The sequence below is a fragment of the Brachyistius frenatus genome, unplaced genomic scaffold, assembly GCF_029030835.1.
Source record: "Brachyistius frenatus isolate BFR_SWC_R1_liver_20210118 unplaced genomic scaffold, ASM2903083v1 Contig_18, whole genome shotgun sequence".
Lineage (NCBI taxonomy): Eukaryota > Metazoa > Chordata > Actinopteri > Embiotocidae > Brachyistius > Brachyistius frenatus.
This window is the reverse complement of record NW_027210617.1, coordinates 1,498,307-1,518,494: the sequence shown is the minus strand read 5'-3', so window position 1 is coordinate 1,518,494 and position 20,188 is coordinate 1,498,307. Positions and strand designations below refer to the sequence as shown.

Below are 20,188 nucleotides of genomic sequence, written 5' to 3'. Positions count from 1 at the left end.
CTCTTGGGACCTCTCTTTTTCATGCTTCCTCCTTTTAAAAAAAAAAAAGAAAAAAAAAAGCAGCAGCCAGTCACATCAGCAAGCCAAGATAGCTCTTGTGTCATTCATCATCGAACAATGAACCAGTGCAAAGCAGTCCATTAGCATCACATGTAATTAGGCTAATCTAATATAATCTCAACCTTTGGCAAACACGCATACAGCTCCACCTCACCAGATGCCCTTCAATGCCAGATTATTATGAAACGTGCTTCTATAGTAAAATCAAGAGCTCTTGTTAAAAGTATCACATTGATGTGCTGTCTCACTGAGCTGCATCATAGCCTCATATATGGAAGCGATAACATCAGCTCGCCATTCCAAGTCCTTCCTCTTCGGTTGCTAAAACAGAGCAGGAACATGCCAGGAGAAGGGTTGTTATTGTCTGTCAAAAGATGTTCTTTAACCCAACGCATGGCTTGACTTGTATTATCTGTAATTATAGGTTGCTTGCATGAATGATATCATAGTGAGAAGCATGCTTTCTGTATGAAAGCAGATGTTCACAGTGAAGGGATCCCTCTGCACAGCGTACACAACTTTAGAGCAGCAGCTGGCTTGGTGCCCGACCATCGATTGGGGGATCTCAGATTTCACAATAGCTTCCAGGTGTGTTGCCACTTCAGGTTTCTGTTTTTAAAACTGATGACCACAGCAATTATTTTCATTTTGATGCAGTGACACTTTTGACTGGAACCATCATATGACCAACCAATCAGTGGTAAAGAGGTGCCTTCATCAGTGCAGAGATGAAATGTAGAGGTTTGTCGCATGTCGGGTCACTCAAGTAGACTCAAGTGGTTATTTCTGATGAGGGGGCGGATGCTGCTGTTGGAGCTTTCGTCATGTAAATGTCAGATTTCTGGTGCAAATCACCAAGTTGAGGAGTTCATCATCAAAGGGCACTTTCTTTACTGGTCATGTGGAATGGGTGGATGGAAGTTTGTGTGTGTGTGTGTGTGTGTGTGTGTGTGTGTGTGTGTGTGTGTGTGTGTGTGTGTGTGTGTGTGTGTGTGTGTGTGTGTGTGTGTGTGTGTGTGTGTGTCTGGGGTGTGGCGGGGTGGGGAGCCTGCTCTTCACACAAGATTAGATGTGGGCAGCGGTGCTGATTACACAAGGGGCTGTGAGGCACACGTAATCACGGCATACGGCTCAGTTTTTTTTTTTGGTACTATCTCTTACCCTCAGCCAGACTGGAGAGTTTCCATCTCTGCTGCGTCTGGCTGCTTTTTCAGAAGTTTGTTGAGCAAATGAATGCAGAGAGAAACAAACTGAAATAATGAACATGCTGTGAAGAGGCAACCATCTCTTCTCTGATAGCTCCAATGTATGATTTTTCTCTTACAGTCTCAGTCTGTTATTGAAGGTAAAGCTGTTGGCCACAAAAGAGGCTAGCAACAGTGCAGAGAAAATACCACGCATTATCTCACCCTTCAAAGCTCGAGCACTTCCTTTGTAGTGCACAGCAGACAAATTTACATTTATAAAAAAAGAAAATTACACTTTATATTGTTACATTAACAGAGCTGATTAAGCTGAAACTTGCTGTTGTTTTCACTTATATTTTGGAAGTTGTTCTGAAAACGTCTGAGTTGTTAATTAATGTTAACAATTTACATTCAAGAATGTCTGTCACGAATTGAAGATTTTGGTATTAGACGGATGAGTTGGAGTTAAGAAATCTGAAGACCTGTCTAAAATATAAAGAAATGAAATATGCATTGGAAATAAAGTAGAAAGGAAGGATGTCAGGGTGGCAGATGAGTGATAACAGTCCCTTTAACTCCAACAACACGTGAAATTATAAGTCAATAAATAAATTGGTCAGTCAGCAATTTCAGTCTGTTAGGCTGTATACTGCTAATTTCTTATATTTATGCCTCCTTGACGGCAATTGCCAGATCTGGAAGCATTATGTTTTCGGGTTATCCGTCCATCCATCGTCCTACGTAAACACAGTATCTCAAAAATGGGTCGATGGAAGTTCTTCAAATTTGGCACCAACTTTCAGTTGGTCCCGAGGATGACCTGATTAGGTGCTAGGGGGTCAAAGGTCACTGTGACCTCACAAAACATGTTTTTTGCCTAACTCTAGAGTTCATGTGGTATATATGATAAAAAAAATTCACAGAAATGTCTAATAGGATAAAGTGATGAAGTGATGACACTTTATCTCCAAAAGGTCAAAGGTCAACTTTAGTGTTACATGAAAACTTTCTGCAAAAAAATCTTTTCTGGCCATTATTTAACACCATAAATCAGGAACAGAAGGGGAGATTGTGACCATATTTAATTGAAACTGGTGTGATTGTTTAGATCTTCTGTGCTGTTGGGTTGAAGATGTGTGTGAAGAATCTGTTTTAGAATTGTGTTTCTTTCCAGCAACATCCATATTTGAAGCATTGTTTACAGCCAGCTTTATTGGCAAAGCATGTGAACACATTTCTTCAAACACTTCCCTACTTGTAATATGTGAGTCTGGACAGATTTGGATATAAACCAAACTTAACTGGTTGGCAAAGCTCTACAACATGATGTGGTAATTCAAGTTTCTTTCACAATTTTGCAAAAATATTTAATAAGTAATAATCTGACCTGCTGTTGTTTTGTGTCCGTTACCTACCTGTCGCTCCCATCAACAACTCTTCCTTTTTTCTGTCTTTATCTCGCTCTGCACCATTGTTAAGGCTTTCACTGACCTTTCTGTGGCAGCCTGTCCAACTACCCAGGGATATATGATAGCTGGAGGATAGGCTTTAATTGACATGATAGCATTATTGAGGTTGGGAGAGGTGACGGAGAGGAGGAGGTAAAGAAATGTTACAAGTAGAAAGATTGAAGGCTTTTGCTCACGGTTGGAAATGTTTCCTCATGAGCTTAAAAGACAAATATGTGAAAGGAGCATTTCTCAGCAATACCACCACAGAATCATGTGGTCTTTGTTTTTACTTTAAAATTAGGTTGCAGAGAAAGTCTTTTCAAATTAAACCTGAAGTGCTTCAGGTTAAAAATCACTTTGCTGTTGTACAGTCAATTTAGGAAAGTCAATTTGAATTTCTTGAGCAGAACCATGTCTCTCCGCCTGACTGCACGCAATTGAGACTTTTCTGTGACCTTTTCACTGGACTCTGTAAATTTCTCCCGAATTCAGCTGGGTACAAAGCAACAGTGCCATGCCTGAAAAAAAATGATCCACTGGGTACTGGTATGCTTTAAGTACCTCAGACATGCAACTCTTATCTCAAGAGCTTGCTTATCTACAAGCTGGAACAAGATATGTAATTTTAAATAAGGTCTCAACTCTAAATTAACTTTATTCAATCAATCTTGCTACGCTTTCTTGCGTTAATTCAAAAAACATATTCAGTTGGTTTTCAGAAATAACCCAGCTGTATAGGATGTTAATGTCCACAAGAGATTAATCACAGGGGTATTTTCAGCAGACCAGAAATAGAAGTATGTAAATAGAAGTGGATGGTGATTCATTATCTATACTGGAGGTTTATTTCCATCCAGCCATTTGTCCAGCTATCCATCCAGACACTTCCAGTAAGGGCAGCCCCTAGTGTGCATTGGTGTGTTTTTTTCCAGGCCTACATGAATGAGCTCGGCCCTTTCTTACTCTACAGAGCCTTAATAAGAGCTGAAACAACCACTTTTAAAGAGAAGCTATCCTATTGTTAAGAACACAATAGCATTTACAGTACTCTTGATAGATGGACTTTGGCCTGTATAAAGTTGGTCTTATATGTATCATCAAATCCTACATAACATTTGATTCAAACAAAACTGAATTTTGCCAAAGCAAAAAAAAAATTCCTTTCCAAGTGCTTTTGTCTGCTCGGTGTGACTCATCTTGAAACCAGGATTGTAAACATAATTTAATCAATCAAATACTATTTGGAGAAACTTTACAACTGTGCCCATCTTGTCAAACCACTCTCAGGTTAGGTTGTTGATTATAGAAGCTAGCAAAGCAATATCAAAGTTACGTGTTCTAAGACAGCAGAAATACATCACATTGTGAAAGCTAAAGATGCTCTATCTCACTGCAACATGGAAGCTGCTGAAGCATTTGTTTTGGTCCGATCCACACTGACTCTGTTTGATGTGTCCTTCCACAAAATGAACAGCTCAGAGGAGCTAAGAGGCAAACGGCCAGATAAACTGTCGTCATCAGGCTGATTGACAGCAGAAATTTACTGCATTAATGTAGTTTTCATGTTGGCTTCAAAGGAAGAAATGAGCAATGTTGTTATGTATGGTTTCGTTGTTTTTGTTGATGAAAGTGAAACCAGACAGCTCACAGTGACACCGAGGCCTGATCAGTCATTACACATACCATTAATGAGCTCACAACATATACATAGACAGAGGAGACAGCCAGAAGATTTGTGTGATTTACTTTATTAAGCGTGGCGGAGGAAAAAAGGTAAACTTCAGGCGTAAAAATCGTCGCATTAGATGAGATTTTACCTTTTTCTTAAAGAAGAATACATTTTACATAGGACTACACCATCAATACACACACACACACACACACACACACACACACACACACACACACACACACACACACACACACACACACACACACACACACACACACACACACACACACACACACACACACACACACACACACACACACACTTCAATCAATATGAACTGGAGCAAGAGGAGTTGAACTGATGGGAATGTGAACAGTGGTGCAACTCTTGTTCCTTCCTTTTTATTAACAGTTTTATTAAGCCATACGTCTCAGCACATTTTGGCATCAGGGCTGGACTGAGATTTGCAGAAACTAAACCAGCACAAATGTTACAGTTTTTTCTCACACATTTGTTCACACAAATACCTCTTTGGTTTTAATGTTTTGCAACAATCCAGTTCATCCCTCAAACAAAATGAAACCTAAACCCACTTCTTCACCTCGGTCTGCAAGTCTTTTATTCACCCCAGCAGGCACACACTGATACTTCAATTTCTGTAGTTGATTTAAAAGGATTTAATTACTGTATGTAAACAGAAGTACGGCAGGAATTCATGAGGTGGTAATATATCCTGTCAGTGTAGGTTGGTAAACCTATAAGAAAATATCCTCTCATCCAATATTTAATGGAACTCTAATCATGAATTGGTTTTGTTATTTTCAGCTCTTGGTCAAAGGCGACATTTTCTTTCAGTCTGAGAAATGAAGCTTGAGAATCTCAGGTACCCAGGGTTTGACATTATTACTGTAAAAGGTATCTCTGAATCTACAAATATAAATTCAACATGGAGGCACGTTGGATTGGAGCCACAGTGACTGTTCACCTTAATCTGCCCAATACCTTTATCGTTGAATGTGATGATTTGACACAAATATATGAGACACACCCAGAAAGCTTCAACAGCCAAACACATTAGCAAAGTCTGATGTCTACCCTACTTTAACTAGACATTTTCATTGCCAACAAGCCACACAGGTGTCTCACCTCGGATACAGACTGTGTCACAGATTCACAGAAACATCTACACTCTCATTGCCTTTGTCAGTGATGGATTACTCGGAGAGAGAAATGAATTGGAAGATACAATGGAGCAATGTTCGTCCTGTCACAACAGATGGGGAGAGTAGAAATTAATAGGTACCCTTAAACCAGGAACACAGTGAGATGTTCCTTTGTTTTGCTTTTATGTCTGAATTGCTCTCTTCCCTCCTTGTTCCCAAATAACAAAAATGCCACTTTGTACTGAGATACCTATCTTTATCTAAGGTAGTCGCTCCCACTGAAAGTACAGTCAGATTGTTTCTGTCTTTCTCTACAATAGCAGTAGCTCACTCTGCACATGGGCTTGAAACACATCAACCAGAAACTGATCTCATGATTCCGTCAGAATCCTTCAAACGGTGATAAAAAGGTTTTTAGCTTGAAACTTTGTATATTTATTAATCAGAAAGTTCTTCCATGTGCCTAGAGCCAGTATATCATTGTCTCCTTCACAAAAGGAGTAACTACCATTCAGTCCGGGTCAGGTTGAGTCGGGGTTGTTGGGTCATCAGTAGATATATTCTGGAGGTTCAGGTTATCAGTTTCCATGCGTGCAATACTCTCTGTAATTGGAGACACACACACACACACACACACACACACACACACACACACACACACACACACACACACACACACACACACACACACACACACACACACACACACACACACACACACACACACACACACACACACACACACACACACACACACACACACACACACACACACACACACACACACACACACACACACACACAGTGCTTCATGTCTTACTCAAACCGGTACATACTTCATTACACCAGTGTAGGTATGGCATATAAAGAATATAAAGAAGCTGCACTCAAATTCGTAGGCCTGTCGCCTACCGGTAAAATACTGCAGTGGCTCTCTCCCATTGGTTGGTCTTTGGCGCCAGATGATGTCACTCTCTGCAACAGATTCCCAGTGTGACCTCTCACCAAAGACCAGCCAATCAGACTTCACAGATATGTGAAGTGTGAAAAAGTTTTTTTAATTTATTTTTTAAAGCTGCTTCATGTTCATGTGTATTTTTTAATAATAAATAAACAAAAATCTAATATTATGTGTCATGATTGTAGCAGAAATAAGAAATTGTGTGAAGATGATTAAATATGTAAAATTAAAAGCTTATAACTATCAATGAACTGTAGCAGCGTGCTACATGCATGCAGTACTTTGTGATGCACTGGAGCTGTTATCAGCATCAGCAGTGTCGAGACAAGTTGAGACAAGTCGGCTAGCTATATAAATTTATGCCCATACTGAATTTTTACTGTACCAACAGTCAGTACAAACAGCTACAAGCCACGAGGGGAGTCACTCAATTGCCATCGGGACTGCGTAAAACACACTAAACAAGTGAGTTGTTAACACTGTTTTTAAGGTTTTAATGCTTTCATTTATGTAGCAGGCAGTTCCTTTGATATGTAAAATTTTGCACATTTGATATGTATTGAATTTTCAAATGTATTCCTAGAAAGGATTCATTCATTCAGTTTTGGCCAGCGCCACATACATACATCATCACTCACTTTGCTGCCAAGCAACATTGTTCATTCCCTGCATGTATGGAGAGAGGCCGGGGGAGCAGGGTCTTTCGACCTTTTCTCTGGCACACTGCAGTTCCTGTCATGTGGAGAAATATGAATCACACATCCATGCCTTGCCTCATTATCTACACTTGTGCGAACACGCTTGCCTGCTCAGGGGCATACAGATGCACAAATGCACAACAATGCATGCAGGTACCGCATCTGCAATCTGGAAAAACATGAACACGTACCGGGAGCTACTACCTCCACATGAACAAGCAGGGAGTAAGATGCATATGGAGTTGGAGTCAGATTGTGGCATGTGGGAGTGCTCCAGGTGAGCAGTTGGTCCTGCTCTGCTAAAAAGCCTTCCTGCCTTAAGACCTCTCAGCTGGTTTACCCTTGAACCTGCACACATCCCATCTGTACACCCAGCTCCTCTCTGAGCTCCGCTCTGCTGCCCAGCCTCAACTTCTACCCAGGAATTCATTAACTGCATGTCTCATAGGTATTTATAGAAATGCAACGCAATTCCCCTTTCACCTGCTTCCAACAGACAAACTCATGGAGAAAGTTATGGAGGAGCTGAAGTCAGAATTGAATGGATTTGAGATACAATTAGTGCACAACTAAAGCAAAACATTAAAATGATGAACTTTTAACTTCCTTTATTCCCCATTTTCACTTAAAGGAATAACTGCTGTGAATTCATCCACCACAAAACACTAAACACGTTACATATTGACAGATTTTCTACATGTCTTTTGAAACTGTGTTAAATTGCCCCATTTTTCAGCTTTATCATTTTCCTCTACACTTCATCCTTCATTCACCATGTACAAATAACATCAAAGGTTCCTGTTTCCTCTTAAAGCCTTCCACAAGAGAGATTTGCAGAGGCAAATCATTTGTTCATGTAGCAAGAAGCTCTTGGAAAATTAATTTAAAGGAAATTAGAGCAGCTTCAGTTTATTTATTTTTTATTCTGATGTTAATTGTTTTAACTTTTTCCTGCTATAAATGGCCAGGTAGTACCCAGTTGTAATTACAGGGTCGTGACAGAGTGATGAAATTGCCATTAATGGTAATCATGAGAGGAATGTAATTGATATTTGTGGGTACACGCTAATTGCTGTGACGCTATGCAGACCTTGTTTTTTGTGGCGTGTTCGCCTGTAATTAACTGACAAGATCACTGGCTCAGAGAGGAAGAGCTATTGTGTAGGGCTGAGGGTGAAGAAAGAGTTGTTACTGTGGGTTCAAATGGAAAGGAAGGATGCTGGGAGTCGGCAAATCAAAAGATGCGTATCTCTTGCCCGAGGAGCAAAAATGGAATCTCACATTAGAACAGCCGTGAGAGTGAGCCATGATGAAGCGGAGAGCAGCGTTTCATGTGTTCATGTGTAGTAACAGCCTCTGGACACACCACACTACTAATGCTTGAATCCATCCTTACTATCCAATCGCATTCTCCTGTAGCCTCTGTATCCTTTAAACGCATATAGAGAGATAACATAACACGCACGATAACATGCACGAGTCTGTCTGTTTGCTTTAACTGTGCAAGCCTTGAAAAATGAATTGTGCCACGTCTCAGAAATGGGAGTGAATGGGCTTCAGAAAATGACATTATTTTGAATCTGGTTTGTTTAGCTTGTAATCCTACTTCTCATGGTATTTATATTTAAAGCTTAAATCATTAGCTGATTAGCCAATAAGTTATTATAGAAATAATTAGCTACAATATTGATAGTAGATTAATTGTTTCAGTCATTTATGATGACTAAGAGTCCACAATAGGGTGACCCCTAAGACAAAATAATGTACAAGAGTCAAAGGACAAATATTAAGAAAACCCACTTGAAATCTAGAACTGCAATATATATGAAAATATATAAAGAAGGAAAACGCATGCAAAAAGACAAATGCTACAAATGCTTATCAGTCATTCCAGAAAATTGCAATGTTGCGTTTGCAATCATTAACGCAGATTCAAGAAAATATGCAGTATTTATGTGAACTTAAAATGAGCAAACTGCAAAATTCTGTGCAATTTTATTTGTAACTTTGAGCCCCATGGTTCTCTAAGTCATATCTATATCTGGGAAAGCAGTACTCATTTATTTTTCAAATATGTGAACAGTTCATCCAAATAAGGCATTATCCAATATGTGGCGTTTCTAGACTTGATGCATGCCTCATGTCTCTGCTTTTTACTCTCTCCCTGCCATGCAATACAGGAGCTGTTGAGATATTTCATAGCAATTTCAAGACTTTACTTTGGCTTCATTTAAACTGTAAGATGCATTTTCCAATAGTTTCAGAGGGAAAAACAACAGATTACATTTTCAGATTTTTCATTACTGTTTTTACTTGAGGAACAAGGGAAGTAGTTTGAAATAACAGTTACACTCTCTGATAAATCATTTAATACTTCAGAACTTCTTGATTTACACAATTGTGGTCATTTATTTTGTGAATTTACAACATTGGCACTGACTGATGACTGGGTAGTCCCTCAGAGGTGAAAGCCCTGCTCACATCTGGCACAGTGAAGTACATATTTGTTTATCAACAGCTCTCATCCACGATAGCTCATATCACCCCTGAGGACCGAACACATGCTCTCTGCACTCCAGCCTTGAGACGGCTGGTTTCTGGAGCAAATGAATTCCCAGTTGGAGAATGACTGTTATGAATGGGTTGGGCGAGAGAGATGGATGTGCTAGCCATTCTTCTGCGGAGCCCTCTGCTCTCAGTGACAAAGATGCTGGGCCTTGTCCTACTTTTGTTGGAGGAAAAATGTGGCTTTGTACAGTAGCTCGCAGGGGACTCTCTGCGTAGGGCTGGGAGGGCTGCTGTGTTAACAGACTTGGAGCAGAAAGACACCCAGAGGAAATCTAGCAACAGAGATGATGATGTTGGGCTGTGAAGCTGTGAATTCGGGGGCTTCAGTTTGATTCTGTCTCTTCTCAGATATAGGCTTCTTGTATGAGAAGGCTTCTTTGTTGACATTTGGCATGTGTGTGTGTACGTGTGTCATTAGTTCAGGCTAAGACAGTCCCTTGACATTCCGCCTGAAGCTCCTGATGTTGTGCAAAGTTCGTGAGCTGCTACTCTGCTATGGTGTAGGCACCGCTTATCTACTGTCACCCCTTCGATCAAAAGTGTCTATTTGCATGTAAAGAAATAAGCAAAACGAGTCTTTACAACAGCCCGTTAGGGGTGGTTAGTGTGACCTTTCCTCCCTCAGAGACCGGGGATTTCTCTTGCTGCTGCCTGTAACTGGTTAATTTTAAAACAAGGCGTGTTTAAAATTTTAAAAAAGTGGTAAACCAGAGAACTTTTGTTTTAATTTTTTTTTTTTAATATACACACATACCATTTAACATGGTGCCTTATTTGTGGTTTAGGTGGTCTGTTTATACTTTCAAAGCCTCAGTATGATTATGACTAAGGCTTTCAAGTGAAACTTCAATAACATAGTTTACCTGTTTAATAATCAGTCCCAATCATAATTAGTTTTAGTCAAATAATCCCTTTTTTATGTTGAAGATAAGACAAACATTATAACAACAAAAATGTGGTTATATTATAATTTTTTATTTTTTTATTTTTTTAGGCTACTTCAACACTAATAAAGCTTTTTTTTTTTTTAAGTAATACATTTTGTTGTTTTCACCGGGCATCCACCCTACTCTGATGTTTCGAACATCTAAATCGAGATTTTTGAAGACACTGCTGACCCCAAATTACTTCAAAGCTCCAGCCTTGAATACTAGTGGTTCATTCAACATGGATAATGAATTTCAGGCACTGCTGACCTTGTTCTCTTTGCTTTTCTGTATTCTGTATTTAATTCTGTATTTTATAGTGCTGCGATACATGCAGTAAGGAAGGTATTTTTCAATTGGTTTGTGGCAGTTCCCATTTTCATTTTGAATACTTCATTTCAAAATGTGGATGTAACCTGAAAGCACCTTTGTTAGTCCCTGACAAGTTAACATGTCTGACAGTCTGCTTTGTGAGGAGAACAATGATCAGACATGAATGCTCAAGATGCCTAATCTCTTAATTTTGAACCCATCATGGCTCCAGATTCCAGAAGGATTAGATTCTCAAACAGTGAAGAGTGAATTACACCACATCTCACACACATACTGTGCACATCCACACACTCCTGCTGTTTAACTCTGACTGTAATGAACTGCAGCACAACGTATGACAAAGACCCAGGAAGTTATGAATCCCTCACATCCTCTCAGTCAGACAGCAGGTGCTCATTAAGTGAAATTATGACTCACAGTGGCAGATTACAAGCTTGATTATAATGTACAAATAAAACATAAATATTGACTAAAGGGGCTGACGGTGTATACATTGTAACCTTTTTTCTCCCCCTCATCTTAACCTCTCACATCACTCACACCCACATCTGGCCTCTATGTTATTTTGTAGCGTGGATGGGTGGGTGTTCAAAGAGCACAGAACATAGATGACAGTGAATAACAAAATGATAAAATTCCCATACTATGTGGGCAAGGAGAACAAACCCGTTTTCCTCAATCAGCTTATAGAACAACAGCTGCTGATGTTTGCTTGAGTCCCTCTTAGTCTTTCTAGTCCGCTTTACGAGCTCCACAAGCTGCTCAGGGCCTCGATAGAGCCTTAACCCAACCAGGGGAAGGAGAGATTCCCAGTATCCCCCCCTACTGTCACCAGTGACTGCAGACGGGATGCCAGCCACCTCAGTAAGCAGTGGCAGAATGCAAATCCTTCGGGTTGTTTATCTGGTGTCTTCAGCAAGTTCTACTGTGTCTTTGGTGTTTGTTTCTCTATTCTATATTTTATTCTGCTTTAAATTCTTCTGAGTCAGAAAAGAGAGTCAGCTACAATTCCAATGTTTGTAAAATGGTTGTGAAATTTTGTGGATGTAAAATAACACCAGTAAAGACCAAACAGTTGGGCTTGAGGTTCTTTACAAAGTGTAGAGCACATGATTGTTCAAAGCAGCCATGCAGGATGCAATAGATTACATCTGAACGTAAGCCATACCATCCCCTGTCCCGCTCTGACGTACTTTGATTCTTTTTTTACTCAAATCCTGGTAGGATTGCAGTTACAGTGCATAGCTTCATTTGAGTGAACTTTTTCAACCTTCTCCTCTGCAGTAAACTTCATACCATCATAACTTACACCCCCTGTCAGCACAGGAATCCCATTGGACATTTGCTGTGAAGCACAGCTAAAGTTTAACTTTAGCTGTGCTTATAGTGTGCCACCGTACAAGCAAACAAAATATCAACAAAATAATTTGAAAGCTGCACTCGAATTTCAAAATGATGCATCAGGCTGAATATTTCCGTTTGATGATCTGTTCTTATAGAACACACAATCTGGGGCTGAATCCAGAACAGACAGTGGGAGCATTCCCAATAGAGGAAGTAGGTGTGTTTGAGTATTTCTCTCTGTAATTATCCTATAGTCTTATTGAAGAGTCAGAAAAAGCTGATTCTGTCAGTCCATAAGAAATTAGATGATTTTACAGCCGTATAGCCATTTAAAGGAAAACAAAAGGGGAAATTGTATGTTATGGCATTCATATTTTCTAATTTTCACAATTTCCTGAAACCACACTCTGAAAAAACAATGACTGGTAGTTTTAGACTCAGACGTTTAGTTTCCGGCCCTGCCACACATCTCCAACAAGGAGAGCAGCTCTGTCTGTGGAGCTTTCGTTCCAGCCGGATGCCACCTGATTTCACTCATTATCCCGGCTCCTGAAATAGTAAGGCCTATTAAATTGCTCTTAATCAAGACCATAGTTCATTAAATCAAGGAGACTTTAAAATAGTGGAAAAGGCTTCCAGGACTCGTTTGTCGTGCCTGAAACTGACCATCACGGCTACGTCAACGGAAGAGTGAATAAAGCCGGAGCTTTACTTGAGCTAGACGAATGATGGCCTGATCGACCGTGCAGCTATGATTGATGCACTTGTGCACTGTGGTGTTAGGTGCATGCATGTATAGACTCCTGCAGGTGTTGTAATGCCATGTCGCCCCTGTATATCAGCTGATTGATTTGACTGATCCCTCTGCTCTGTTTTTACTGAGTCTGCTGGTTCATTAAAATTCTTACGTCTCTTCAAGAAGTTAATCCTCTCAGATTTGCTTAATCTTTCTTTGAGTGTTGGTTGGAATATTTAAAATCAATAGGACTTGTTATATGGCATTCAATAAAACACACCTAATTACGGATTTATTTTATCTTAATGTGTCAATACGGTCTTAAGAGAATGTTTTGGATACATCATGGCATCATTAATAACAAACAGTAAACACAAAAGGATGCACCAGGTTGCCACAAATATCCACACCACCGACACAGATCGCAAAACAGGAAATGCAAATCAAGAAGGCTGATTCTGCAGAAACTCAGTGATTTTTATATTGTATCAGTGGCTGACAGAAAACTCTAAACAAGCTATCTTTCAGGCAAAAAAAAAAATCAAACTGACAAATCAGGACTCTAATTAAATAATGATGTGAATGACTGAGATCTTAAGAGACTTAATCTATTTCTGATCAATGTTAGCATCCATCCAAGATTTTCCCTGAGGGACCAGAAATATGGTAATCAAATTATGTAATTCATGTTGTGCTTAACAGAGCAAATATCCAAAGGCCTTGGAGCATCACTTCCATTAAACCAGTATGTCTTTTATACGCACTCCTGTTATTAGATTCACTGTAAACATGAATACTGAAGCAGAGGAACCACTACAACAATTACAGTGTATACTGTTAAATGTCATCTGAAGGATTATGGGTGGAGTAAATTTCAAGGTGTCTTCTAAATCCAGTCCATGAAAGATAAAATATACAGTATAGAAACTGAAACTATACATCTTGTGGCTTTTTGTTTGATAAAGATAAGCAGCTGCGCTGAATCAGCAAGCTTCACAGCAGCTTCAATTGCACCTTTGCAGAAAGAGCAAGGAGGCTGACATCCACACCTCTGAACTGCTTTTCTTTAACTGCATCAATCTTTTTCAACATGTGATACTGTAAAGTGATGCTCTCCTCACAAAATGCATGCATGCACAAAACAATCTAGCTATTACAGGATGCTGTCGTTTTTCACATGTTTATGATACATTTCGGAGAAAAAGAGTAAAATAGAAAACATGAGTCCAGCATTGTATTTCTGCCAAGCAGCACCGATCACGCCAAGCTCTGATATTACCCATGCAGAGCCCGAGCCACACCAGCCAACCACGAGGACAACATTTGGCGTCATTCATTAACTTCGCTCATGCCAAGATATTTGATCCACCCAATATTGTAGCATTGTGTGCAGATCCACAGCTCTCATGCAAAACATGTTTGCGTTAATGGGAGAAACCTTACGCTCCATGGATTAAACCACCACATTAACCCATATGCACAGATACACCAGGTCACAGAAGGAGATAGTTATCAAATGTGAAATAATCCCTGTCTTGTTCCCATTGCCAGTTGCTTCCTGAGCTGCCATGTTCATAACTTGACTGACAATTGTGCAATAAAGAAGGACTTACAAGTGTAGTTACTTTGGTGAAGGAAATCAGACAGCTCTGATGCTGATGCTGCACCAGTGTTACATGAAGAATACATTGAGTTTCATATAAAATGCCAAACTATGGAGACCCACAAGTCTCAATGATTTATGCCCCAAGCTTCCATTCAGAGACCACATCAACGCTGTTAAATATGTCAAAATGAAGATTTTAGTGGACAAAATCTACATGCATTGTATCTTACATAAAATGCATGCAGGATTCTTGGAGATCTGTTTCCTGGTCAAAAAGCTCCTCTGCCTAAAGTAAACACTTTGCACTGTAGAATTGAAATCATTGTGAAATTCAAGGAGCTTTTACTCTGAACTAAAAGAGTTCCATGTTGATCAATCGCTGCCAGAAAGTTTTACAAATTTAGCATATTTTTCCGTCACGAATCAACAATCCCCACCCATTCCCCACAAGCAGCACTATCATTTCCAGTCTGTTTCTGACGAAGGTCTGACGTCATTACTCAAAAATCCACGTGCACACACACAAGCGCACACATTTGACTTTAAGGAGAAAGTGTTGTAAACATCAACATGAATGCATCAGTTATGGAAGTGTGTGTCGTGGGAAAAAAAAAAAAAAAAATCCCGACATAGTTTATCTGGTTTACATTTACTGGACATTTGCTGCTAAATTAGCCACACATAATGGCTGAGAAAGAGCTCTCGTGTTTCAGTTATGATCTAAACATTGCACATGTTGTAATGACTTGCATGCATGCGATGAGAAACATATAAAGTGTCTGATCATTGAAACATGGATGAAACATGAAAATGTTTGATTAAAAGGGGAATATACATGTGTTGGATCTTTAATTATATGTGTTTAAAAAAATATATATATTATCACTCAGGCTTTTTTATTGACCCTTACCAGACAGCTGTGGTAATCCAGACAAGAACTGCTGACCGCCTTTTCATGCATTTTCAATGAATACTGCTGCTTGAGTAGTATATAATGAAATATTAAATTTTGGTCTTTCATGCTCTTGAGTACTGAGTCAGGAGCAGGCTTTCATTACATAATCAACTGTCTGGGAGCTGGGGTATCTCTGTGACCTAACTGTGTTAATTTCAATGCAACAGAGGAGACGATATCATTAGCCACTGAAGAGGCATTGTTGTTGTGCATTGCGAATCTGCTTGACAATGTGTGATTATTGTGCACATCAAACATGCAGTTGTGACAGCTCTGGGGAGCAGTTACATTGCGTACCCCTCTGATATCTTTTGAAGGAACTTAGCTGAGGCTGATCCGGCTGCTCGTTATCAGCTATTTTATCATGTTTTGTGCTCTCTTGTCCCATTTTTAATTGTCTCTCTGCTGAGTTTCAGCCCCCTGCTCGTGATGTAACACACTTCTACAGACGCTTGTTATGTACTTTGCTGTATGAAAAATGTACGTCAGATTGCATGACGTCACGTGGGCATAAACGAGCACTTTAAGAAAGTAAGTGTTTGTTGCAGTGTTGAAGGCTGCCCTGCTCAAACTGCACAGTCTCGTCTCCTGTTTACCTTTGTCATGCACCTACACGTGCAGCAGGCGCGCTCCAGCAGCTCTCTCACTCTCCCTGTGTCCTCAGTGAATATTGGAAATCATGTAGGCTCCAACCAACTAAGTGTGCATTTACACTTCCTTGGTCATTCCTGCCCACCAATTGAAGCAATACCGCCAGAACCGGACACTCCGCAGTCTTTTCAGTTGTAATAGATCACAGCAAACGTTCCTCAGTTAAATTTGAGGTCAGGATGAACACATTTGAACAGCAGTCTGAATTCTCTAAATGCCTCGTGATTACCTGATATCCCTTGTGTAAAAAAATAAATGTCCTTGACATGAACGAGGCTGCATGTGGCACGCCTTGTTCACACCAGTTCTTTACCCCCCCCCCCCCTTCCCAACAGTTCGTTCTCATGCTAAATGAACAGCAGCTGCCTTCTTACCTGTAAATGCCCCTGGTACATATTGAGCACACAGTCAGTCGCGGATCTCTCCGTCAGCGGATCTTGGCACTTCTTCCAGACTTGCAGTGGCAGAGAGTCAGACTGGAAGTGTTGACGGCTTTTAAAAGCCGCGGCGGAGTTTCTGGACAGGAGGTCCGGAGGAGCAGACAGAGCGGAGCTGTCCTCTCCTCAGGTGCTGAAGCTCACACTTTGTGCTCATCCAGGACTCTCTGCGCGGTGACACCGAGGCGCACAGGGAGTGCGACGTCGGACCGCACTTTTTTGGTTCTTTCCCCTCACAGATTCCTCACCGTTTGCTGACGCTAGATTATTTACCAAGTCCCGTTTCGGGATTCGTAAAAGGTAACCTTACGGTCCTTGAAGGTAAAAAAAAATATCTCCGCGATTTAAGTCGTCATCCTGAGTGCACCGCTGTTTCCCAGCGTCTCTCCTTCTCCCCTCCTCTCTCGGCCGTGGTTGAAATGTTTTGACGGTCCTCTGGCTTCATTTCTCTTCTTATAGTGCGCTCCTCTCTCCTGTTTGCCAACTACTCCCTGCAACCCAGCCCTCTGGTGCCTCCTCCGGTGCTGACGTACTCCACAAGGAGGCATACAAGCACATTTGCCTGTCACCTCAGAACATGTTCAGAGCAAGTATCCACATGGGCATGTTTTGCAAGTATTGATTTATCTTTCCATCTGGAGAGGCTTAACTTTTGGTCGTGCCCAAGGTCATTTTAGACATAAAAAGCCATTAAAATATTCTTATTTATAAATCTAATATGTCACGTGTCTCGACATTTGCAAATTTATTTTCTGTTTCAACTGCCACAAGGCACATTATGCAACTCATTTTACAACTTCCTAATTAAACAGTAAAAACGAACGATGTCTGTGTCATATCAGCATGTGATGAACAAGGTAATTGTTGTTCCCATTCATCCCCAATTAGTGGAAGAAGCAATTATATAACCAAAGATCTGCAGGACAGTTCCCGGGTAATCATGTAGTAAAACAAGAACACAGATGACCTTATGTTTATACAGAATAGCTTGAAGTAGTCTTATAAAGGTGTTTTATTCTTTGAATTTTAATGAATGGTGTTCACCTATTACTGACAATGTGGATGAAAATCCATCTTGTTTGGGATATGTAAATGTTTCATACAGAAATACATGATATCAGATACATAGAGGAGACATAGAACTGCACTTCAGTGTAACTCCATGTTGTCCAAGCATTTTGATATCCAACATGTGATAATGTACATTATATAAGCCTGCATGTTTACAAGAAATAACCTCAGGTGGAGTCTTCACTGTTCACTGAATAACAACGATTGAGTCACACACCTCTTCTAAATGAGAGAAATGCAACACAAGCTGACCATATGTTTTATTGTAGATGCTCATTAGATGTAGTTGAGAAGCAAAGGGTCACAATGCTTCAAGACTTCTTTGCTACTGACCCGGGGTGCACCACCATCTGGACATGTACTCAGGTTGAAAGTTGTACAACGGAACGGTGTCAGCGTTAAAGCTGCATGAGGCAACTTCTCACACTGGCAGGTCGAGTATGGCAGCCAGGGGTAACTCTTTGAAAATCTCATTGCTCAGAAATAATCTTATGTGACAGGAGTGAAATGCACCCAGCACGGTCTTGTCTGTTGCCTGTCAAGAAGTTAGTTCTATGTAACTCTTTATTTTTAATCTGTCACTTATTTGGGCAGAGAACTGTCGCCTCTGTCCCTTCCTTGGCAACAGAGATTTTGCAAGCAAACACAGTTTATATCCAAGTCGCCCATTTTTACCAAAAAAATCTGTTACCGCAGATGAAACTTCATTTTTTTCCTTCACATTTACAGCCTTTTTAGCTCCCAGTAGTGAAAAAAACATTGTCTGCATTAATTAACACTGTTGTTGTTAATGATTTGAATCTGTTCCTGCGTAGCAACGACCCAAACCTCAAACACTGAGTGTAACGTGTTGTACCATAGCAGGAATGTAGTAGTCCTTTCAATCTGCGCTGCTTTGATATTCTTGATGCCTCAGATGAAAACAAATCAAGCCTCTAGGCAAGAAAATCAGCATGATTACCCCCAATAGTACACAGACATAAATATGAAATCCAATACATTTCCGTTCTTTCATATTCTCTAGCAAGTGTTTTATCAATGAATAATGACAACACATTCATGCTCACATGTGCACAGATGTGTGCGTGCTGACCTCTGAATCTATTTATAGATATCATCGGACTGTGTGTTTTTTTCATCCCCGAGCCATCAATCTCCTTGTGTTGACAGACACACGATAATTAATGTTCAGATGAGGAAATTACTTCTGTATACAAGGAGCCAGACAGCCTGTGCTCTGTGACAGACAAATTATTTCAGTCAAATTGAAATGTTTTATCTGCTCCGGAAATGTAAGACACTGAATACTGAGCAGGAAATTGAGTGAAAAAAAAAAAAAAATCAATAACTGCCATCGTTGGTCGTAAATTGCACTTTTATTATCTGCTACATGGGATTAATCATTTTCTAAAAAAAACCCCTCAAAAATCCCTTCTTTTTTTTTAAGTAAATATATAAAGGTGTGTTCACCTTATTGATGGAGGAAGTTTGAATTTGGTTTCAATAAAAGTGCCAAGCTGCAGTTTAAGGCACATCCGCATTGGCCTCATTTTTCAGACCCAGAGGCTACGTCTACTTGTATATACAATAAATGTTTATGGCCAAATACAAAAACGAATGGCATCCCACCGGGTTTTTGTGTTAATTTGCTAATGTTAGCATGCTAAGATGCCAAAAATCTAATAGGGTGAACATTATACCGGCTAAATATCCTCATGTTAACATCATTGTGATCATGTCAGCATGCTGATGTTAACATGACTGAAAACACTGCTATATGTACGTGCTGCTTGCATGGCTGCAGACTGTAGGATCCTGTTTTATATTTGATGGCAGGATTTTAATTGTGATTCATAAGAGCTTGTTAAATCATGTAGATATGTTGTGTGAAAATATCATTCTGCATTGACTTTGAGGGGTTTAAATAGTGAAACTAATATGTCAGTATGGGGTTATCCTACTTATCCCACTTATTTTTAAGCTTTTTCACAGCTCATTACAGAGGAGCATGCTATCCATCAACAGGTCTTAAAACGTTAAAATCAGCAAGGACGTGTGGGTTTCCTCCACCAGCGATGAAAGCAGGAGTGTGTGTGTGCTTGTGCGTGCGTGTGTGTGTGTGTGTGCGTGTGTGTGTGTGTGTGTGTGTGTGTGTGTGTGTGTGTGTGTGTGTGTGTGTGTGTGTGTGTGTGTGTGTGTGCTTTTGCAAAGAGACGCTACTGCGTCTTTTAATTACTTTGATAAGAGGATCACACCTGAAGAGAAGCGCGTAGTGCCACTTCAGATGAGTGTTCATGATAATTATGAGAATTCATTTAAAAAAGGGACACTTGTTTTGACCAGCAGCAGCAGCAGGGCAATAACATATC

At 40.1% G+C, this 20,188-nt stretch overlaps 1 protein-coding gene across 2 annotated transcripts in view; it reads right to left on the bottom strand.

Annotated features, from left to right (window-relative positions):
* Nucleotides 1-17,178, bottom strand: part of pex5la (peroxisomal biogenesis factor 5-like a) — an 86,975-nt gene extending 69,797 nt beyond the window's left edge. For both annotated transcript variants that reach the window (XM_069694750.1, XM_069694751.1), the window contains exon 1: nucleotides 16,686-17,178. In XM_069694750.1, coding sequence (XP_069550851.1) covers nucleotides 16,686-16,706 — 21 coding nt within the window. In that variant the 5' untranslated portion in view covers nucleotides 16,707-17,178. The remainder of the gene's footprint in view (nucleotides 1-16,685) is intronic.
* Nucleotides 17,179-20,188: the final 3,010 nt, after the last annotated feature.